The sequence below is a fragment of the Felis catus genome, chromosome E1 (assembly GCF_018350175.1).
Source record: "Felis catus isolate Fca126 chromosome E1, F.catus_Fca126_mat1.0, whole genome shotgun sequence".
NCBI lineage: Eukaryota > Metazoa > Chordata > Mammalia > Carnivora > Felidae > Felis > Felis catus.
In genome coordinates, this window is record NC_058381.1 from 47,590,035 (window position 1) to 47,613,921 (window position 23,887).

Genomic DNA, 23,887 nt, shown 5'->3' on the forward strand with positions numbered 1-23,887 from the left:
TGGTAAGAAATTAGATTTTTATCAATACACAAATAAGTTTACTTAAAATCAGCTCAGTTACATATTTAAAAAAAGTTTCAGAACCTCTCCCCACCAATGTCCATAAACTAAAATAGGTTCACATGAAACCTATGTTCCAACCCAGAAGAATGCAACAGTGATGGTCCAGGTACTAGAGGACTCATTTCTCTGGTCACGGAGACAGTTACAAACAAAACACATCTCTTGCCTGGATGAGCAGGAAGAATTCACATAAAAGAGCTTCATAAAACATCTATGAAGGAGAATCGGTAGTATCAGAAGAGTTCCAGTACTTCGATTGAATATAATTCCCTATTATTCTTTTCTTGATTTAGTTTTTGCAGCTCACGAAAACTTACTTCAATCTTGTTGAGCTCGGAGCAAATGCATATCTAAAGAAAAAAGTTTCAAAGTAACTTTTACCGTAACTTCCACACACAAACAAATCCTCCACGATTACTTATAACTATGCCAATTCAAAAATGTTAAGAATAAATTATAATGTAAGTGATACTGGGGTACAAAAGGAATTCAGCATGTATCAAATAATCACACACCTGGGATTTCACAAACTTATAAAGACTTAACAGTAGTCTTTTTGCTTCTGGTATCATTACCACAACGGTAAAGTTAGCATCCAGAAGGAGGCATATCCAATCCATAATCTGAGGATAAACAGGAAAGGAAAGTTAAGATTTTAAATTTAATTTTAGGTTAATTCATTTTAGAAAGTCCAGAATTATATCAAACAGTTATAAGAAAAGTTAGTCTTGTTTACAAAAATCTAAGCATTTAAGTTCAGAAATGGAAGAATTTCTAAACAATATAAAAATGGTCTTCCTTGCTTTACACTTGTTATTTTACAAGTTCAACTCAGTCTTTTTCACAGCATTCATCTGTAAAAAGAAAGCCAGAGTGACATTTAATCCAAGGGAGAGTTAGTACATGGTTTTTATTACAAATTTTTTTGTAATCAGGGCACCTGGCTGGCCTGGTCTGGTCTGTGGAGCATGGCGACTCGACCTCAGGGTTGTGGGTTCGAGCCCCACATTGGATATAGAGATTACTTAAAAATACAATCTTAAAAAAAATTATTGACAGTTACAAAAAACAACCCACTCATCTCCTACTCTGAAACATACCCTATGCCCCAAGAACAGGATGTGGTGTATCAAAGATGAACTACCATGAACTAAAATACAATCGCTACGCATTTATTAAAGTATTCTACATAGTTTGACACCTTCAGATGGGCTATAGTTAACATGCAAGATCACTTGTCATGAAAAAGCATTAAGGAAACTCATCCACCATTTGGGTGGAGAAGGGAAGGTTCATTCCCTATGAAACTCCTTACACCAAAATAAATTTTTTTATATGAATCAAGGAATTAAACACAGAAAAGGAAACCATGAATGTACTAAGAAAGGGTGACTATTTTTATATTCTCTGAGTTGAAAGGGCCTCAAGCATGACCTAGCCATAACGAAGCCAAAAAGGAAAAGCTTAATAATTTTAAAAATTAAAACTTTAAAATAAAATCAGAAACTTATCTATCGCAAAAATTACACTGAAAAAAGTAAAAAGACAAGTGATACGAAGAAAGTACTTATAACACACTCCATAGAAAAAGACAATTTCCTAATACACAAAGAATTCTTTATAAGCCAAAATGAAAAAGACAGAAAAAGCAATTGAAAACTGGACAAAGAACCCAACCTGGCAGTTCACGAAAGGAAATGTGTAAACAGACAAGAAAAGATGGTCACAACCCTTCAGAAAGGTACTGGCATTTTGGAAACTAAAAATACAGGGCATCTGGGTCGCTCAGTCATTAGAGCATAGGACTCTTGATCTCCGAGTTGTGAGTTCAATGCCAGGTGTAGAGATTACTTAATACGGAAAAAAAAGGGGAGGGGGAGAAATTATTTAAAACAAATAAACACCTAAAAAAAAAATGCATGTACCCTTTATCCAGTAATTTCACTCCTGGGAATTTACTCCACAGGTGTTCCCTTATAATCATACTAGAATATCTGTGTAGGGGCACCTGGCTGGCTCAGCCAGTAGGGCATGTGACTCTTGATCTTAGGGTTTTGAGTTTGAGCCCCAGATTGGATACAGAAATTACTTAAGAAAAAGAAAGGGGGGGGGGTGCCTGGGTGGGTCAACCAGTTAAGCAGCCGACTCTTGATTCTGGCTCAGGTCATGATCTTAGGGTTTGTGAGTTTCAGTGTCACAGAGGAGCCTGTTTGGGACTCAATCTCTCTGTCTCTCCTATGCTTCCTCACAATCTCTCTCTCAAAATAAATAAATAAACATTTAAAAAAATAATAAAAAAAAGAGTATCTGTGTAAAGATGTTCGCCGAAGGTTTACAATAATAAAAAAACTGTAAACAACTTAATGCAAATCAACAGGGGACTGACATAAATTAAGATTCTCCACAAAATGAAATAGTATGCAGCGATTAAAAAGAATGAGGCAGGGAGCGCCTGGCTGGCTCAGTCAGCACAGTATGTAATTTTTTTTTTTTAATTTTTTTTTTTCCAACGTTTTTATTTATTTTTGGGACAGAGAGAGACAGAGCATGAACGGGGGAGGGGCAGAGAGAGAGGGAGACACAGAATCGGAAACAGGCTCCAGGCTCTGAGCCATCAGCCCAGAGCCTGATGCGGGGCTCGAACTCACGGACCGCAGGATCGTGACCTGGCTGAAGTCGGATGCTTAACCGACTGCGCCACCCAGGCGCCCCCACAGTATGTAATTCTTGATATTGGAGTCTGAGTTTGAGTCTCATGCTGGGTGTAGAGATTACTTAAGAAAATTTTTAATTGAATTAAAAGAAAAAAAAAAAAAAAAAGAAGAGAAATGAGGCAGATGTTTGGTCCAGAAAATGTCTAAAACTCAGGGCTGAATAAAAAAGCAAATTGCAAATAGCATGCATACTATGACCTAATTTCTGTTAGAAAAACAAGAGGAAGATAAGTTAGGGTATAGAAAGAAAATTCCCAGACATAAAAGAGACTTTTTTAAGTTAACTTAATCTCTTCACCCAACACGGAGCTCGAACTCACAACCCTGAGAATGAGAAATGCACGCTCCACCACCTGAGCCATACAGGTGCCCCAAAAGAAACTCTTAATATTGGTTATCCCTAAGACGGACAAGGGGAGTGGAGAAGCAACCTCTGATAATGTGGGATTTTTGACTCCAAAAATTAACTTCTTAGGGGCACTTGGGTGGCTCAGGTGGTTAAACATCCCACTTTGGCTCAGGTCACGATCTCACGGTTGGTGGGTTTGAGCCCTATGTGGGGCTCTGTGCTGACAGCTCGGAGCCCGGAGCCTGCTTCGGATTCTGGTCTCCCTCTCTCTCTGCCCCTTCCCCACTTGCGTTCAGTTTTTCTCTCTCTCAAAGATAAATAAAAACATTTTAAAAAATTTAAAAAAAATAAAAATTACTTAACAAAATTTTACTAAAAAAAAAAAAAAAAAACGAAAGTAGGGGTGCCTGGGTGGCTCAGTCGGTTGAGCGACCGACTTCGGCTCAGGTCATGATCTCACGGTTTGTGAGTTCAAGTCCCGAGTCGGGCTCTATGCTGACAGCTCGGAGCCTGGAGCCTGCTTCAGATTCTGTGTCTCCCTCTCTCTCTGCCCCTCTGCCACTCATGCTCTGTCTCAGACATAAATAAACATTAAAAAAAATTTTTTTTTAAATGAAAGTAGTCAAATTAAGTGTTTGAACTGCTTAATTAGGATAACATATTCTTAAACCACAATACTCTTTTTTTTTTTTTTTAAGGAATTTCTATACCCAACATGGGGCTCAAACTCACAACCCTAAGATTGAGAGTTGCATACTCTACAGACTGAGCCAGCCATGCGTTACTAGCAACAATAAACTTTTTAATGTTTTAAACTGCTTCTCAAATAAATACTGTATTTAAAGAGATTCTCTGAAAACATTTTTTTCCATTAATCTTAATTCTCTTATTCTTTTTTTTTTAATTTTTTTTTTTCAACGTTTATTTATTTTTTGGGACAGAGAGAGACAGAGCATGAACGGGGGAGGGGCAGAGAGAGAGGGAGACACAGAATCGGAAACAGGCTCCAGGCTCTGAGCCATCAGCCCAGAGCCTGACTCGGGGCTCGAACTCCCGGACCGCGAGATCGTGACCTGGCTGAAGTCGGACGCTTAACCGACTGCGCCACCCAGGCGCCCCAATTCTCTTATTCTTAAAGAGATTTGGACACTTACACCATCTCCCAAAGAGATAAGGAAATTCTTGAAAAGGGTCACAATAGCAAGAATTTAAGATGTATTTAAGTTCTTTAGCACAGAATTTTGACCCCAAATTGAGAGATCCTCCCCACCTCTCACTCCAGTGGTTTGTATACAGGGTGAGAGAGGAAATTCATACGGACTAGGAGACAAAGAGAAATCAGTTACCGAATTCCAAGTTCTGACACTATTATATATAACATTATTTTGTTCTTACAGACTTTTCCTAGCACCAGATCGAGTTAAAAAGTTAAAAAGATGATCTCACCCCTATGTTTACTGTGGCATTATTTACAATAGCCAAATTATAAAAGCAGTGCAAGTGTCCATCGATATATAAATGGATAAAGAAGATGCGGGGAAGGTGTGTGTGTGTGTGTGTGTGTGTGTGTGTGTGTGTGTGTGTGTATAATGGAATATCACCCAGCATTAAAAACAAATGAAGTCAAGGGGCACCTGGGTGGCTCAGTCAGTTGACTATCTGACTCTTGATCTCAGCTCAGGTCATGATGTCACGGCTTGTGAGATCAAGCCCTGCATCCGGCTCTATGCTGACAGTGTGGAGCCGGCTTGGGATATTCTCTCTCTCTCTCTCTGTCTCTGTCTCTGTCTCTCTCTCTCTCTCTCTCCACCTCTACCCCACTTGCTGCTGCTGCCCCACTCATAAATAAATAAACATTAAAAAAAAAATACCCGGAAAGTTGCTATTTGCAATAACATGGATGGAGCTGGAGTGTATTATGCCAAGTGCAATCAGTCAGAGAAAGACAAATACCACATGATTTCACTCATATACGGAATTTACAAAACAAGTGAACAAAGAAAAAAGAGACAAACCAAAAAAACAGACTCTTACTGTAGAGTACAGACTGTTGGTTACTAGAGTGGAGGTGGGTGGGGAGAATGGGGCAAACAGGTGAAGGGGAAATAATGAGAGTTCACTAATTATGATGAGCACTCACTAATGCCTAGAACTGTTCAATCGCTACACTGTGCACGTGCAATTGATATAATACTGTATGTTAGCTCTACTGGAATTAAAATAAAACTAAAAAGTTAAAAAAAATTTTTTAAAAAGATGATCTTACTTGGTTCAAGGTTGGAGGGTGCAGTCCAGGAAGAGTCATAGTAGCATTTTCACTACACTTCAGATAAAGGAAATACAAATACTGGAGAAATAGCTGGGTAGGAAGAAAAAGGACAATTTATCACTTTGATAGAAAAATTTTCTCTCTCTATAAAGCTAACAGAGACTGAAGAATTTTAAGAAGCTACTGAATTTAATTATACAGCAGACAATTATGCTAGACATCTGGGGACATAAAAAAGAATAAAACACAGTCTTTGCTATCAATGGGGAGTTCATCTGGTTGGGGAGGGGTAGCTGGGAAGCTTATCCTGTTTGTAAACAATAAGCAGAAAAGACAGAATCCATCTCTGGGCAATTCTTTTTAGTTTCTCCTTTTTTTTTTTTTTTTTTTTTAATATTTGTTTGTTTCAAAGTAAGCTCTACGCCCAACACGGGCTCAAACTCACAACCCTAAGATCAAGTGTCATATGCTCCACTGAGAGCGAGCCGGCCAGGCACCTGTTTTCAATGCAGATGGATCAACTTGGCCTTCAGGCTTGGCACCAAGCATGCCAAGATCTGCCCATCAAAAATCACTCGTCTCCTTGGCACAGTTTTTTACCGTGGGGGCTGGGAAACCTCTTATTCACATGAAGGAGCCTTCATTGATCACCTTTCAAATGCCCTAAAGTCGGCCAGTTGAGCAGTGAAATGTATAGAATATAAAATTCCATAGGATGTCTACAAACACTTACCGTGACATGTTGTGCTGGGATGTCTTTCAAGTGCGGCAGAAGAAACATTTCGCTATAAGCTGAATGAAGAATTGCATTTCTACTCAGGACTAAAGGAAAACCTTGTTTCAACAAATAAAGGCTTTTCTACCGGAATTATGAGTAACTCCCTGCCTCAATGAGATCTCTTCTAAATTTATATGAAAGTTTCACTTTTCTGAAAGAGCTCGATCACTGAACTTTCTCCTCATCACGACAGGTCACCTGGAATACTTCACTCATCTAACTGGTATTTATTCAGAAGACTAACTTTTAGAATTGATAGAGCTTCTGCTTTCATACGCCTTCTTAAAACAGGTTTAAGTAAGTTGTTTGAATCTAGCACTGAATGCATTCCACATTCAGGCAGAAACTGAAAAAAAACTGAAGAAAACAAAAAGCACCTGAAATGATCTACTTATTCCCGGGTTACTGCCTGGCACTCGCCTGTATCTGTGGAAAGAGACAATACGGGGGGGAGGGTTTCAAAGGATACAGCAGTGCCGCTCTCTTCGGTACCACAGGGCACGAGGTGGTCTCCTCGGCTGCGTCCTGAGGCTTTTGGTTTAACTTCCGATCACAGCTATCACAGTTTTGTTCGTCAGCATTGAAACCGTTTTGAAGAATTTCCGTTTGCTCGTCCATTTTCTCTTGCACAGGATCACTACAGTCAGAAACTGATTCCATATTGATTTCTGTTTCTTGAAGACTGTCATCACTAATGCTATCATGTTAATTGAAAGTGAGAAATTAATTCATCGCTGCATGAACTTACTAGAAAAATGTTCATTCTGTAAGCATCTGAAGTTTTAGAAATCAAGGACTGTAAGAGAGTAAAGATGCAGTGGAGAAAAAGGACCATCAGCTTCTAACTTACCTCAAGAAAATTTTTAAGCAAGCGCAGGTGATCGATTCAGGAATGTCGGGGAACTGCTGTAGACACAGCTGTAACATCTGCACATCTGTCTTTTCCAAGGCCGCCTCCATCAGGCCGGGGCACAAGCTGAGACAAAACACCATGAACCACTTTTGTATAGCAAGAAAGATCTCAACTGCAAATAACGTATAAGCTTTTTCAGAGTATGAATACTAGAACTGTAAAAAACAAGGTCAAAAGAGTTACAGACACAAAGCGTGGTACACAGAAACACTTACCTGTAAGAAAGCACGTGTGTCTGGATAAGTTGCATCAGAGAGTTCCGGGGGTAAAATGATGGCTCTGTTGTATGTCGTCCCAGAAGTTCTAATACTATGTCCCCAACAATAGCATGAAAGTCAGGTGTCCGCTTCACAGCCAAAAATTTACATAGTTCTACTTCAATGTCTTTTTCTGAATCTTTCTGAAAGGGTGGAAGTAACAGACTTCAGTCTAGTACAGGAAACAAACGTCACTCTGAAGTCAAAAGTTCCTAGCTCAACATTTTCTCAAATCACTTAACAACATTCATGCATTCCTGTGAAACTGGGAGTTGATACGATATGCTACACAAAGACCAAACCAAAACAGAAATTAATTCCAGGGTTTAGAGATCAAATTCTTTAAGAGGCAAAGTGACAAGTGTATTCAACGCAAAGGTGAAAGAGATCCTGATGAGGCCACCTCCCTCTCACAAAATGGTCAGTAAGAGTCAAATAAGCCCAAGTATTAGGTAGCTCTGACAACCTGAAGACACTATGCATATGTTAGCTGCAGATATTAAACAATGATCAGAAAAATTAGAATGGAAAGCAGATGGGATTTCTTTTACCACTTCGGTTGATTTTTCATATTTTTTTCTTTTAATTATTTTAATGTTTATTTTTGAGAGAGAGACAGAGAGAGAGAGAGAGACAGAGAGAGAGAGAGACAGAGAGAGAGAGACAAAGAGACGGAGCGCAAGCAGGGGAGGGACAGAAAGAGACAGGGAAACACAGAATCTGAAACAGGCTCCAGGCTTCAAGCCGTCAGCACAGAACCCGACGCGGGGCTCGAACTCACAAACGGTGAGATCATGAGCTGAGCCAAAGTCGGACGCTTAACCGACTGAGTCACCCAGGTGCCTCGATTTTTCATATTTCTGGTATTTTATTTACCTTTATTGTTGATAAAAGTTGTTCAAATGCTGGAGGCGGCACATTCACTTCAATTTTCCTTCTCCTTAACTGGAATTAAGTAAATTGATTAGGATCTCAAAACAGTGCAAAAGATCCAACATATATTTAGAAGAATATAAAATGTCCTAAAGACACTAGAATTGCACCCCTAATGCTCTCATCACAAGCTTTTCAAAATATTATAGCTTCGTTATAGTGAAGAGTGGGTTTATTTAGAGTAATTTAAATACCTTTAAGGTTTTTGTTTTTTAAACACACACACAAAACTCGCTATACTCAACAAGGTATCATTACTAATTGCAAACTGTCCATTTTCACACCTGTGTCTTAGACATACACATATGCCCATAAAAATTAACTACTCAACTACACCTGACATTTTGGATAAAGGCTGTCAGGTTACGGGGTACTGGGTTCACGATTCAAATTGCCGTCATGAAGATCAAAGCCGTAAGAGTTGTACAGATGTGAATTATTAAAATAATCCCAACTTTTTTTTTTCCTCTCTTTTTTTAAAATATTTGCACTAACATTTTTGGAGAACTTTTTTTTTCTTTTTTTAAGATCTTATTTTTAAGTAATCTCTACCCACCCTGCACTAACATTTCTATTTCAACTACCAAACTTACAATTCTCTTCGACTGCTCTGAGTTCTGGGATCCAAATCCATATCCTCGAGATGTTTCCCAGTTTACAAAATGAGGCACAGTGTGAGTGCCTAAGAAAACACAAAGCATACAATTTCTGAAAATTTTTGACCTATTGGTGTTTAGCCAAACGACAACCATTCATGCACAATTCAAGAGATGCTTTAAAGACCACTGAATCCTACTGATAACCCCACATCAGTAAGTCACAATACCGTAAAAGGGTATGTGCCCAGCAACATTAAGCCAACAGATGAGATCACTGGGAAACACGAGAGGATAAAGCAAATAGTGATTTTGCCTGGGGGACTCTTCCAATGCCCCTAATGTCAGAACACTGGTGTTCAAAACAGTGTAGCTCTTCAGCCTACACCAGTACCTGCAGTATAGACTGCTCCCAAGGTAGATACCTGGGTCAAGGAAATTTCAATGAAGAGTGGCAAATTTCAACATCAAAAACAGGCTCTGTAAACTGATGGCTATAGAAATCTACATCACACTGGAAGTTAATAAAATGGTTTACATTAATAAGAAAAAAACAGAATTCCTGGGGTGCCTGGCTGGCTCAGTTGGTACAGCATGCGACTCTTGATCTTGGGGTCATGAGTTCGAGCCCCACATTAGGCACGGAGGTTACTTTAACAAAAGGGGTGGCCTCCTACCTGGATCTTGACTATGCTTGAGTTTTCCAAGAGCACCTGCTAATGAAGATACTTCACACTTGTATGGAATCACAGTAAGAAATTTTCCATGTAGCATAAATAAATTTTCCCCAAAATACCAGAGCTACAAAAAATGTTACAGAAAATATAAGCAATTTTTTTCTAGGATCTGAATCACACTTATAACAATAACTTAGTGTTAAGTAATCTTAACATAACAAAAAACAACAGGATAAAGTTAAACAACTTTCCAGAATAACCTCACATGCACAACTTATTAACTGGGTAGGTTTACACAGCTCTTATTTCTACCCACGACTGAATGAAGCACAATTTAATGTTTTATTTATTTTCGAGAGAGAAAGAGAGAGACAAGCACAAACAGGGAAGGGGCAGAGAGAGAGGGAGACACAGGATCTGAAGCAGGCACCAGGCTCTGAATGGTTAGCGCAGAGCCTGATGTGGGGCTTGAACTCATGAACCATGAGATCATGACCTGAGCCAAAGTTGGGCACTTAAGCGACTGAGCCACCCCGGCGCCCCTGAATGAAGCATAATTTAAAGGATACTCTCAACTCTTAAAAATCTGATCACTGTATGCATTTAAAATAATTATTTAAAAATAGTATTGCCACTATTCTAAAGCTATTAACGTAATGATTACCAAGGCTACTTAACAGGGCACTCAGTTAATGATGTGCTAGATGAAAAAAAGCAGATGGGAATGCAAGCTGGTGCAGCCACTCTGGAAAACAGTATGGAGGTTCCTCAAAAAACTAAAAACAGAACTACCCTACGACCCAGCAATTGCGCTACGAGGTATTTATTAACCGAGGGATACAGGTGTGCTATTTTGAAGGGACACATTTACCCCAATGTTTATAGCAGCGCTATCGACAACAGCCAAAGTATGGAAAGAGCCCAAATGTCCATCGATGGATGAATGGGCAAAGAAGATGTGGTGTATATATACAATGGGAGTATTACTTGGCAATCAAAAAGAATGAAATCTTGCCATTTGCAACTATGTGGACAGAACTAGAGGGTATTATGCTAAGCAAAATTAGAGAAAGAAATCTCCTATGACTTCGCTCATATGAGGACTTTAAGAGACAAAACAGATGAACATAGGGGAAGGGAAACAAAAATAATATAAAAACAGGGAGGGAGACAAAACAGAAAAAACTCATAAATATGGAGAACAAATCGAGAGTTAATGGAGGGGTTCTGGGAGGGAGGATGGGCTAAATGGGTAAGGGGCACTAAGGAATCTACTCCTGAAATCATTGTTGCACTATATGCTAATTTGGATGTAAATTGTAAAATAAAATTAAAATTAAAAAAAAAAAGAAAAAAGCAGAATTTAACATTGTTTCTATCTTAGGATTCCAATTATTAAAATAGTATAAATAAGATATATGAACAAAAAGCTTAAAGAAACATGGAAATCATATGTTAGAGCCGAATTGTGAATGGTTAACTCTGCTGTAAGTATAAATTACAATTTTTTTAAATGTTTATTCATTTTTGTGAGGGGGGGGGTATGAAAAGGGGAGGAGCAAAGAGAGAGGGGAACAGAAGATGTGAAACAGGCTCCACGCTGAGAGCAGCAAGCCTGATGAATTCATGAACCGTGAGATCATGACCTGGGTGGGCCAAAGTCGGATGCCCAACTAAACCACCCAGGCACCCCTATAAATAAGAATTATATTGTATGCTGAGAAATTTAGTCTCTTTATCCTCTAATTACAATTATCAGTAAAGCTGTATTACCTTTATTTGCATTTTATTCGCATTCACTAAACCACCAATGTTTACTGAGCACCTCTGCTAGACACTGAAGATAAAATGGGTAACAAAATAGACAAGGACCCCCGGCCTCAGGAAGTTTACAGTTTGGTTGGTCTAAATTTTAATTCTTTAATAATTCTTGTGTAACTCCATGAGAATGTTTAACATATATCTAAAAGACTAATTTGTTAGAAAAGTAACAGCCCTGGCACATGGTTCAAAATACAAAGGCAGGGGTGCCTGGCTGGCTGAGTCGGTAGAGCATGTGACTCCTGCTTGGTCTCAAAGCCGTGAGTTCAAGCCCCACACCGGATACAGAAAATACTTAAAAAATAAAAACAAAATATAAAAAACAATACAAAAGTAAAAAGGTCAAACCAAAGAGCAGCTAAAAACAGAAGTTGTTTTATTTACTAATTATTCTCCCTTGATCTAAAATTACCCCAAATTTAGTGTTTTGAAAGTAACAAACATAAAAGAAAATTCAAATAACCAAACAAGTATACTCCTGCAGATAAAAAAATATTTCTCAATTTATTTTAATCGAAAATTGCCAAATAGGGACGCCTGGGTGGTTCAGTTGAACCATGAATCAGCTCGAGTCATGAATCCAGGGTCTTGGGACTGATCTCCACGCTCAACATGGAGCCTGCTTAAGATTCTCTCTCTCACTCTCCCTCTGCCCCCGGCTCACGTGGGCTCACACGCACTTTCTCTCAAAACAAAAACTGCCAAATTATTTAGATCGGAAGTCTCTTCCTTTACAGTGTATTTATCATGCACAAAAGTACTAAATTTGAAAAAAGAGTTAAGGACAAAAACTTACTTGACCGCTGGTCCCCTGTGGTAACTCTCTGGAAGTCTGTAGTGTTTGAAATTTCGTGTTCCATATGGAAAGGCATTCTGTAAAATAAGACATACAAATTCAGACGTCGTGCCACATGTAAATATGTGATGCTGAGGGCAGGGGGAAGTGGGGAGACTGGGGAGAGTCACAGCTAAACACACAAGTCTTGCTTCATTCAGTATAAAAAGAAGTCACAAAGACAGTGAGTACCACAGAAACTCAAGGAAATGAGATCTCATGACAAGTGGACATGTGTGAGGGCAGGGGGCATATGGGAGATCTATGTATCTTCCCCTCAATTTTGCTGTGAACCTTAAACTGTTCTAATAAAAGAAAGCTAATAATACTAACAGTAATAATAATGACAAATGTTAATATGGAAAGGGCTCTTTGATCTCTCAGGTAAGTGAATAAACAAGGTACACAGCAGCATGTATGGTATGCTACCATTCATGGAAAAAGAAGAGGAAAAAAAATAAGCAGTAGTATTTGCTTGCATACATATAAAAACCCTCTGGAAAGAGACGACGGAAGCTCTAACGGTGGTTACCAGGTTTCGGGGGGGGGGGGGGTAGAGCAGAACCAGAAAGAGGGATGATGGTGGGGGAGAGGAACAGCACAGGGCGGTAAAGTGGCGGGGCGCCAGGACTTGAGAAAAGTAAGGTCCGGGACCAAAGAGGCAATCTGCTTGGGCTGAACCCCCGCTCTACTGAATCATCTAACACTTGTTTCCTGGTCTGTAAAACAGGAGTGCAGGAGTGCTATTAGTAACTACCTTCTCTCCTGGTGTTGTTGGAAGATTAAATAATGCAAAGGGATAACACAAGTAAAATGCCTGGCCCAGGATAGCTACGCTGTATCTAGTAGCTCCTATCTCAATAAGCAGGAGAAACAACCACAAACGAGCACAGGCAGATGAGAGCACAGGCAGATGATGCGTACAGTCAATAGGAAGCCTGGACTGAATAAATCAAAGGGTTTTTGCTCTGCAACTGGGAAAAGAGACCGGAAAAGGTGGGTGGGGTCTAGACTGTAAGAGACCTGAACACCAAACAAAAGACTCTTGAGTTTTATAGTGTTGCCTAAGAGATCCCAATCTAGCACTGGTCAGGAACAAATGTGTTCTTCGTGATAGACTACAAGTCTGTGTTGTGTGGAGGGATGTCTGGGGGCTAGGGGAGGTGCAAATGAGAGTCATGCTCTGAAGTCACAGATGGAAAAGCATTCTAGTAGACCCTGAATTTCAAGTCATCCAGGTCGTGTGGACTTCCATTCTGCTGAAATGCCACCAGGCTATGAATTCAATTCTCTACTGTAAGGCTTACCAATGATCAAACGCCCATGGGCTGGTACAGATACTTGCAGTTTTTATTTCTTTAAGACATTAGTCACGAGCAAGGTAATGATATAAGGAAATGTTTTTTAAAAAGATGGGGCATCTGGCTGTCTCAGGAAAGTATGTGACCCTTAATCTCGGGGTCGCTGAGTTTCAGCCCCACGTGGGGCATAGAGATGACCTAAATAAATAAATAAATAAATAAATAAATAACCCGAGGGGAAGAAAAAGATTAACTAACATTAAGATAAAACCAAAGACCTATTCAAGAAGAGTTAGGAAGCTACAAAAATAATTTGAGTACGATGATAAAGAAAATGAATGGGTGGTAATAAATACAAAAGAAAAAGAAGAAAAAGAGGCACACGTTGAAGGAAAAAACCCAAAGGACTTCTTAATTGATCACATCCAGTCACCCTTGGAAGCTGGCAGCGGCGGTCCTAGGACTGCTACGTGATCCTGATCCAGGACGGTGAGTGCAACACCACTTGGAGCATTACCGGCCACCACAGTCTTGAGCAATAGCGATCTGACTACCCTCTGATTTTCGTCTGGGTCCCTCGGATGTATTGGTATCAAGGTTTCATATACACACCCATCAGAGCCTGTTGGGAACAAGCATTTGTTGCTCATTATCAGTTAAAGGACAGTTCTAGATCTTTCAGAGCTAAAAGTACCAGGTTATTTGTAAGTTGGACCAATTTGATAGAAGATATAATCAGAAAAATGAAGTTAACAATCACATTGCTCTTTGCTTTCCCTTAAAGAACGCACTGCACTACAAACCTAAAATTGAGCTGGGTGTGGAGCCTGCTTACGATTCTTTCTCTCTCCCCCCTGCCCTTCCCCTGCTCACTTGCTCTCAAAAAAAAAAAAAAAAAAAAAAAAATCGTCACAACAGGTAAGAATTACAAACTGTAGATACTAGTACGAACTTAAAATATGAGAAGGAACTGTCAGGAATACAGACAATCTAGTCACCAAGAGGATGTATCTCACATTTAAGATTAATTAGCATTCGGGTCTGCACATGACATTTTTTGTTACTCCATCACCCTGAAAACTGTATGAAGTTGCCGTTTTTTGTATGTCAATTGAAGTTGGGCAATTTCACGTGGTTCTAGCTGAATAACACAAAGATTTTAGGGCTCTTTGGTTCAGATTCCCTTATTCCTATGTTCATTCATTAACTCACAAGCTTTCATTTAATCGTAAGTATATCTGGGGTGCCTAGCTGGCTCAGTCAGTAGAGCATGCAACTTTTTTTTTTTTTTTTTTTTTTTAATGTTTGAGAGAGAGAGAAAGAGAGCACATGCAGGGAGGGGCAGAGAGAGGGGGACAAAGGATCCAAAGCGGGCTCTGTGCTGATAGCAGAAAACCCAAAGTGAGACTCAAAGTCACAAACTAGGAGATCATGACCCGAGCTAGCATCAGACACTTAACCAATTGAGCCACCCAGGTGCCCAAGCATCCAACTCCTAGTCTCAGGGTTGTGAGTTCAAGCCTCATGTTGGGCATGGAGCCTACTCAAAAAAACAAAACAGAACAAAACCAGTAAGTATATAAGTGAAACCATAAGAAAACCAGTCCTTCTTGAGCAAAGGCATTAAGTGCATTCCAAAGATCTTCTAGATATGATAGCAATCTTTTTAATAGCCATTGCAAACATTTGCACATTAAAAAACTTCACAGGTTTTTAATTGTGATAATATGAAAATGCTGCTTTTGTTTCTTTCTCCCTTTTCTCAAAACAACTTCAAGAGGAGCCATAAAGAGCAGGAGGATGAGAATCCCACACAGGCACTCTTCTTTTTCCTAGTCACATAAAATTGGATTATACTTTAGACCATTACATACAGCTAAACTCCAAGGCATTAACAAATCTATAAAATGCTGGCCGGCAGAGGCCACGAATGCTTTGTTAGTCTCCTTTAACCCATCTGCCTCCACCACTGTTCAAAGAAGGGCAAACTATACCTTAAGGCTAAAAAAGAGGACTACCGGAGCCACTCAGTACCAACCTTAGGGGCGCCTGAGTGGCTCAGTCTGCTGAGCATCTGGCTTCAGCTCAGGTCATGATCTCGCAGTTCGTGGGTTGGGAGCCCCACATCAGGCTCGCTGCGGACAGTCTGTCAGTGCAGAGCCTGCTTTGGATCCTGTCCCCCTCTCTCTGCCCCTCCCCTGCGCACTCTCCCAAAAATAAATATTAAAAAAACAAAACAAAAAAAACCCTCTTAATTTATGGGTCACTATTTACAATATCAAACAACCTGACCTTATCACGATAGTGATTTTTCCTTCTTTATTGGTATTATATTATTGTTATTTATTGCTTATGATAAATTTTAAGATATAAAAGGTACCTGCCCATGGGGCGCCTGGGTGGCTCAGTCGGTTAAGCTTCCGACTTCGGCTCAGGTCACGAAATCATGGTTCATGAGTACAAGCCCCATGTCAGACTCTGTGCTGACAGCTCAGAGCCTGGTGCCTGATTCAGATTCTGTGTCTCCCTCTCTCTCTGCCCCTCCCCTGCTCATGCTCTGTCTCTCTCTCAGAAATGAATAAACAGTAAAAAAATTAAAATAATAAATAAATAAATAAAAAATAAAAGGTACCTGCCGAGAAATACTGACTTAATGCGTGACCACACATGACAAAGTGCAAAAAGTGAGGGCATAAATGCTTGTAAGGAAGCACGTGAAGGGAAGTGTTACAATAGACAACTGCAAAAACCTAAGACTCAAACTCCAAAAAACCACCATCCTGTGATATCCCTTTATTTACTATCTCTGAAAGTTCAAAGAAAAATACTTACTTAATGACATCAGAGAGATGAATTTCCGATCCACAGATGCAGTAAAATTCTGTATGACAGATTTTTCTTCTTGTCCATGGAAGAGTGTGTATTTGCTTAAGGTGCGAGAGCTAAATGTTTGTATGTAAGCAAAGTGATTTCCATGCTGCACACAAAGAAAGGGTTATTTTATTTAAAAATATTTCCATTTCAACCAACTGTACCTAAATGTTAAAGCCAACTGTCACTCTAATTACTTCAACGAGTGCTTAAAAACCTCTTATCCATTTAAACGTATTCTAAAATGTATTTCCTTGTAACTAACAGGTTTTTTAGCATTTAAACACACACACACACACACACACACACACACACACACACACACACACATCTGAGAGAAATACTAATGCCCGATTTTAGTTTTAAAAATATTATAGGTGAATTTGAAATGTCACAAAACAGGCCAGGAATTAGAGCGGTCACTTACTTTTTCAGTAATAAAGATTAAGACAGGATGCCTAAATACCATGAAAACCTTTGTCCACCTAAAAAACAGAAAAATTATAAAACATCAAATCACCAGCTGAGACAAACCCATCAAACTAAATTTAAGAGGATACCTTATCTTCAATATTTTTTAGAGCCAGAGAGACATCAGAGAACATTTGATTTGGTGTTTCAAGATACATATACGACAGGGAATCAGTAGGCATTTCTCTGCCAAATGCATCTCTGGATTAAATGCAAGTTCCCGGAGCTTTGAAAGACAATGTGAGGGGCGCCTGGGTGGCTCAGTCGGTTAAGCGTCCGACTTCAACTCAGGTCACGATCTCGCGGTCTGTGAGTTCAAGCCCCGCGTCGGGCTCTGGGCTGATGGCTCAGAGCCTGGAGCCTGCTTCTGATTCTGTGTCTCCCTCTCTCTCTGCCCCTCCCCCGTTCATGCTCTGTCTCTCTCTGTCTCAAAAATAAATAAACGTTAAAAAAAAAATTTAACAAAAAAAAAAAAAAGGAAGACAATGTGAATTGTAAGGCTCCAAAGGGGTGGCTGTGGGACATTGTGCAGTGTTATTAACCTTATCTGACTCACCTCCTCTCCCTTTTCAGTCACTTTTGGGACCCATGCTCTGAGGAAAACATGAGGCGCTCACGTGCCTTCCTCGAGCTGCAGAAGGACAGTGGGCCGGGGGTTGGGGGGGGTGGTGACGGGCTTCTAGGCAAGGCCACACACAGCCAGACTCTGGCAAAGTGGCCATTAGAACCCAGGTCCTCCACCTACGTCCCTTTTCTGAGGGGTTTCCTCCACTTTCCCCCACATTTAGGAGCATTCAACAGGGCAGTCCAAGATACACATAGTCACTGTCCACACTGTTCACTCAGTACAAGCCTTCACCTTGACTTTCAGGAACTTAGCTTGCATCAAGTAGACCTGGACAGGGAGCAAGTTCACTAAACAGGAAATGTGATAAAATAACGGGGACTGGAGGGGATTTCCTTCTATCATTTGAGTGAGTCATTTTTCCAGTTTTATTCCAGAATTTGGGACAGCAGAGGGCTCAAAGCACCATCATGATTTTACTAACAACAAACTACTTGCTCAGGGGTAAGGGTTCCAATCTTGGCAGTCACGCAATAGGACAGAAAACAGAGATTTTGGTCTCCTGGAGTTACCCACTTCATCTTCAAATAATTGACTATCCAGTTCTCTGTCATTAGAACAGGATTCGTATGTCCCTGCAGTTTCCTCAATCGCCTAACACTCTCAAGGCTTCTGGGGGATGCTAATTTGGCCAACAGCACATACATGGTTTTTAATTAAGGTTTGTTATGTTTATAACCAAGGCAGAGAATGTCAAAAAACATGCAGAGTCCATTATTTTGGTAAAAATTCACTTACAAGTATTGGAACTTACTTAATCACTTCATCATCAGAGACAACAGTTTCAATTTTCTGCTGGGGCTCTGCAAGCAAGGCCTCTAAACCACGAACAGCACCTTCCTTGAATAGCACTAAGGGTTCTGTCCCTTGTATTGAATGTATCCTATAGATCTCAGCTGACAACTTGAAAAACATAAGAATGCATTAATTTTTATTCTAAAACAATTGTCACCTAATAAAATAAGGATGTTTATAGAAAGCTTATTTTTAAGAACTGATTTGTTTTCATTTTGATTCAGCTTTGTATGGTTCCAAAGTCAAACATACAACATAAATATACATAGAAGCCTTTTCTTTATAAAGTTTATTTATTTACTTATTTATTTAGAGTGCAAGCAATAGGTTTAAGGGCAGAGAGGGAGGGAGAGAAAGCATCCCAAGCAGGCTCCACACTGTCAGCATAGAGCCTGACTCGGGGCGCGATCTCACGAACTGCAAAATCATGACCTGCGCGGAAATGAAGAGTAGGATGCTCAACCGACTGAACCACCCAGGCACGCCCACACAGAAGCCTTTTACTCCTATTCTGTGCACTCGGTCCCCTGCTCTCCCCCTTAAGTATTTTTTTGCATTTCTATGCATTTTTGGTTTATCCTTTCATTGTGAGTACTGGAGGTTAGGTACAACCTAGCTTTCCAAAAACTGAAGGTGGAAGAGGTATAAATAAAGCCACTAATTAGATTTAAGCAGTTGTGGTGCAAGACAAAGACTGATGCCATAATTACAACTACAGCCTGTAAACCCAAGAAAATAAGTTAACCCCACTGTAAAAATCAAGATCATGTTACCGCAGGGTAAATGAAAAGACGGGGGCCGAGAGACAACATAGTTAGCTAGCCAGAAGTTTCAAGGTTCCAGGTGATAAATGCCATTATATCTGAACCAGCTCCATTATAAGCCACGTCTACAATTTGCCAATTAGGGGCTCCTAAGTGGCTCAGTTGGTTACTCCTCCAACTTTGGCCCAGGTCCTGATCTCACAGTTCCGTAATTTCAAGCCCCTCGTCGGGCTCTGTGCTGACAGCTCAGAGCCTGGAGCCTGCTTCAGATTCTGTGTCTCCCTCTCTCTGCACCTCCTCCACTCACATTGTCTCTCTCTCAAAACTAATAAACATTTAAAAAATGTTTAAAATTTGCCAATTATACTTAGAATTAGACATCTTTGTTTATTCATAGCACAAGCAGAGTGGGGGGAGGGGGGCAGAGAAAGGGGGAGAGGAAGCAGGCTCCACACGCAGCACGGAGCACGATGCTGGACTGGATCCCATGACCGTGAGATCATGGGAAGCTCAGTCGATTGAGCCACCCAGGTACCCTTAGAGTTAGACATCTAGAACCGGAAGGAACTTTGGGGGCGCCTGGGTTGGCTCAGTCAGTTAAGTGTCCAACTCTTGATTTCGGCTCAGGTCATGATCTCATGGTTCATGAGACTGAGCCCTGTGTTGGGCTCTCAACAGTGTGAAGCCTGCTTGGGACTCTCTCTCTGCCCTGTCCCCACTAGCGCTCTCCACTAAAATAAATAAAAAGTAAAAAGTAAAAATAAATAAATAAATAAATAGATAGATAGATAGATGGATAGAAAGAACTGGAAGGAACTTTCAAGGTTACCCTAATTTGAGACTCTCAATTTGTAAGAAAATGTTAATTAACATACTTTAGGGCATCACTAGAAAATGCACAGTTCCTCATGGTTATTTTTATTGCATTCTGAGCCACTCTTAAAATACATAATGCAGGGACGCCTGGGTGGCTCAGTCAGTTAAGCGCCCAGCTCTTGATTTCAGCTCAGGTCATGATCTCACAGTTCGTGAGTTCAAGCCCTGCATCGGGCTCTGCGCTGATAGTGGAGCCTGCTTGGGATTCTCTCTCTCTGTATGTATGTAAATATATATATATATAGGCACGTGGGTGGCTCAGTCAGTTGAGTGTCCAACTTCAGCTCAGGTCATGCTCTCACAGTTCGTGGGTTTAAGCCCCGTGTGGGGCTCTGTGCTGACAGCTCAGAGCCTGGTGTCTGCTTTGGATTCTGTGTCTCCCTCTCTGTCTGTCCCTTCCCCACTCTCTCTCTCTCTCTCTCTCAAAAATAAACATTGAAAAAACAATACATGTATGTATATATATATATATACATGTACACACACACACACACACACACACACACACACACACACACACACATATATTGCATCAAAGTAGCAGGACGTGTTCTACTTATTTTAAGAAAGGGCATGGTAAGTTCTCACAAGAGACATACCATAAACACCTGAACTCGTGGAAATTAACTGTAAACTTATTCAAGAATTATTTAAAAAAAAATTTTTTTTAATTATTTATTCTTGAGAGAGAGAGAAAGAGAGCAAGCGAGCAGTGGAGAGGCAGAGAGAGAGGGAGACACAGAATCCGAAGCAGGCTCCAGGCTCTGAGCTGGACAGCACAGAGCCCGACACGGGGCTTGAACTCACGAATCATGAGATCATGACCTGAGCCGAAGTTGGGACACTTAACCGGCTGAGTCACCCAGGTGCCCCAGGAATTATTTAAATTCTTAATCTCATGGAATAAAAAAGTTTATATTTTTTAACATTAACTCGTGAACTAAGATGTGTTACCAAGATACACTATAAGATAATTAGAATGAAAGCTAATGTAACCTTTATGCTCACTTTCACAGATGCATGAAGAGAAACGATCTACTACATTAAAAACGTTAGAAAATTCCGGGACACCTGGGTGGCTCAGCGGGTTGAGTGTCTGACTTCAGCTCAGATCTGATCTGGCGGCTTGAGTTCAAGCCCCACATCGGGCTTGCTGCTGTCAGTGCAGAGCCCATTTCCTATCCTCTGTCCTCCTCTCTCTACCCCTCCCTCCCTCTCAAAAGTAAATGAACATTTGGGGCATCTAGGTGGCCCAGTCAGGTGGGTGTCCAACTGTTGATCTCTGCTCCCATCACGATCTCACAGGGAGTTCGAGACTCACATCGGGCTCTGCACTGATGGTGTGCAGCCTGCCTGGGATCCTCTCTTTCCTTCTCTCTCCCCCTCATCTGCTTGTGCTCTGTCTCTCTCTTTCTCTCTCAAAATAAATACATAAACTTTAAAAACAAACAAATAAACATTTTTTTTAAAAAGTCAGAAAATTCAGACTTACTGTGGCTTTAAATACTTTATCCAGGTTTACATTTTCAGTATTCCATATTCTCAAAACCTTAAATCAAAACATACAAGTTAAGAAAGCATTCCAGTTTTCATTTACACATAACAGTTTTCATTTACACAGTTAATAAATCAACACTTGTGCTGTATATATTATTATATAAATAGTTTTAAAACTCACCTTATTGTCATGTACAACAATAAACTCTCCAGTTTGAAAGTTGCACACAGCTGGACACGTTATAATTTGGCCTTGTTTCACTGACCAGCTCCCCAAGGGTTTCTGATCAGAAACCTAGTAAAATTAACATACAATATTCAAAAGGTCAATTTCAGATATTATAAGCAATTAAGTTTACAATCAAGACAAAGGAAGAAATCATTAACATAATAGCATTTAACAAACTTCCTAAATTAAAAAAGTAAGTAGTCACAAAAGACAGTGTATGATTCCACTTAAGACAGAAAGTAGAATGGTGGTTTTCAGGGGCTGGGAGAATAGAGATTTATTGGGTTTTTTTGTTTTTTTTTTTCAACGTTTATTTATTTTTGGGACAGAGAGAGACAGAGCATGAACGGGGGAGGGGCAGAGAGAGAGGGAGACACAGAATCGGAAACAGGCTCCAGGTTCTGAGCCATCAGCCCAGAGCCCGACGCGGGGCTCGAACTCACGGACCGCGAGATCGTGACCTGGCTGAAGTCGGACGCTCAACCGACTGCGCCACCCAGGCGCCCTGAGATTTATTGTTTAATGGTGGAGTTTCAGTTTTGTAAGATGAAAAGAGTTTGGGAGGTGGAGGGGGGTGATGACTGCACGAAAACGTAAATGTACTAAATACCCTGAACTGTATGATGTAAGCTGGTTAAGATCTAAGTTTTTTTTTAAGTAGGCTCCATGCCCAGCATGGAGCCCAACGTGGGGCTTGAACTCACAACCCGAAGATCAAGACCTGAGCTGAGTGAGATCAAGAGTCAGACGCTTAACCAACTGAGCCACCCAGGCACCCCGAGATAAATTTTATGTGTATTTTACTACAATTAAAAACCATAAACAATTTTCAAAAAGTAATTTAAATGAAAATATGACTAAGTTCCTAAAATGAAAATGTAAATAAACAACACTATTTAGTGAACAGTACATTTAAAAAATGGATTCCACTGTGCCTTTGAACAGAGGCATGGGAAACTGAGTAGGGACAGTCCCGATCATGTCAGTTCCAATCAGCCACTGTATTCCTATGCAGGAACTACAAAATTTTAAGTCCACTAGACAGCCAAGGTAAAAACCAACAGTGTCATCAGAGGAGTCAAGGGGCACCTGGGTGGCTCAGTCAGTTAAGCTTCTGACTCTTGATTTTGGGTCAGGTTGTGATGTCATGGTTCGTGAGTTCGAACCCAATATTCGGCTCTGTGCTGGACAGCAGGCAGCCTCCTTGGGATTCTGTCTCCCTCTCTCTCTGCCCCTCACCCGCTTGTTCTCTCTCTCTTAAAATAAGTAAAAATAAAACTAAAAAAAAAAAAAAAAAAAAAAAAAAGGAATGTTGGGAACCTGTTCCCCAAACTTCCAAGTAGACAGCTAGCTTCTTAAAGACACGTGAAACTATGTTCAGCAGCCCAAATAAAACAATTACTTTCTATGAAACCACTAAAAGCACAACTTATTAGAACGTGTGGTGAGCCAAGAGCGAGGATGAAAAGGGGGTGGGACGTATAGAGCCTGTCCAGGACTCAACTCCAGGATTTACAACATGGGAGTTGGCAAGAGACAGCTCACTCGGAATCAAAATTCCATCAAGCTACCAAGGAAACAAACAAACAACCAAACAAACAATAAAACAATCCACACATCTCTTTTCCCCAAAGAGAGGGAAGAAGGGTATGGACACAAACACTGTTCCCATGCTGCCAATCACGCTCTCCCGCCCAATCTCTGTTCAACCTTCTGCGGGCAGCTGGGGTGACAGAAATCCCAGGAGGGGATGTTAAGGCCCTGTCGGAGAGATGCGAAGCGAAAGCACAGGTTTTCTTTTCGTTTCTGAGTCTAGCCCACGTGCACTTAGACGCTCCGCCACTTGCAACTCCGAAATATGCCTCTCTCTCCAGGAAAACAGCCGAATCCTATTCTAGACCTCACTCAGCGTCCCGGAGGGGCCAAGCCAGCTCTCCAACAAGCTGCTCGGCGATCTCTTTCTGAAGCCGTGAGAAACCTGCGGCTCTAGCTCAGTGAACGGAAAGGGACAAGACCTCAGCGGGGGCTCTCCGATCACATCGCCCTCACCTTGTAGAGGATGACGGTCCTGCCGCCGTGCGTCACTAGAAACTGGTCTGTTTTGTCGCTCTGCTCCACACCTAGGAGTCCGTTAGGCCCGGCACCCAAGGGTACCGTAGACAACGTGAATTCCTCCTCCAGGGCTGCCATTTTGGGCAAACCTACCGACGGCCGCGCATCCCTCCCGGCAGGCTTTGCGCTTTCTATCGCGAG

At 40.7% G+C, this 23,887-nt stretch overlaps 1 protein-coding gene across 3 annotated transcripts; it reads right to left on the bottom strand.

The window, feature by feature from the left end:
* NOL11 (nucleolar protein 11) lies at window positions 1-23,887 on the bottom strand. 3 transcript variants are annotated; one of them, XM_019818123.3, is made up of 18 exons: window positions 23,684-23,887; window positions 21,587-21,700; window positions 21,401-21,457; window positions 18,228-18,376; window positions 16,805-16,862; window positions 16,339-16,483; window positions 13,940-14,128; window positions 12,167-12,243; window positions 9,550-9,673; window positions 8,870-8,958; window positions 8,220-8,288; window positions 7,302-7,486; window positions 7,024-7,149; window positions 6,643-6,810; window positions 6,129-6,207; window positions 5,393-5,485; window positions 579-686; window positions 1-413 (listed from the first exon to the last, which is right to left on the bottom strand). In XM_019818123.3, exons 1-18 carry the CDS (start codon window positions 23,822-23,824, stop codon window positions 297-299), a joined length of 2,088 nt encoding a protein of 695 aa, XP_019673682.2. In that variant the 5' UTR covers window positions 23,825-23,887; the 3' UTR covers window positions 1-296. The 3 variants fall into 3 exon arrangements, with proteins under 3 accessions (XP_019673682.2, XP_011287619.2, XP_019673683.1); XM_011289317.4 differs by having other exon boundaries at window positions 6,643-6,870; window positions 23,684-23,885; XM_019818124.2 differs by lacking the exons at window positions 18,228-18,376; window positions 21,587-21,700; window positions 23,684-23,887 and having other exon boundaries at window positions 6,643-6,870; window positions 21,401-21,445.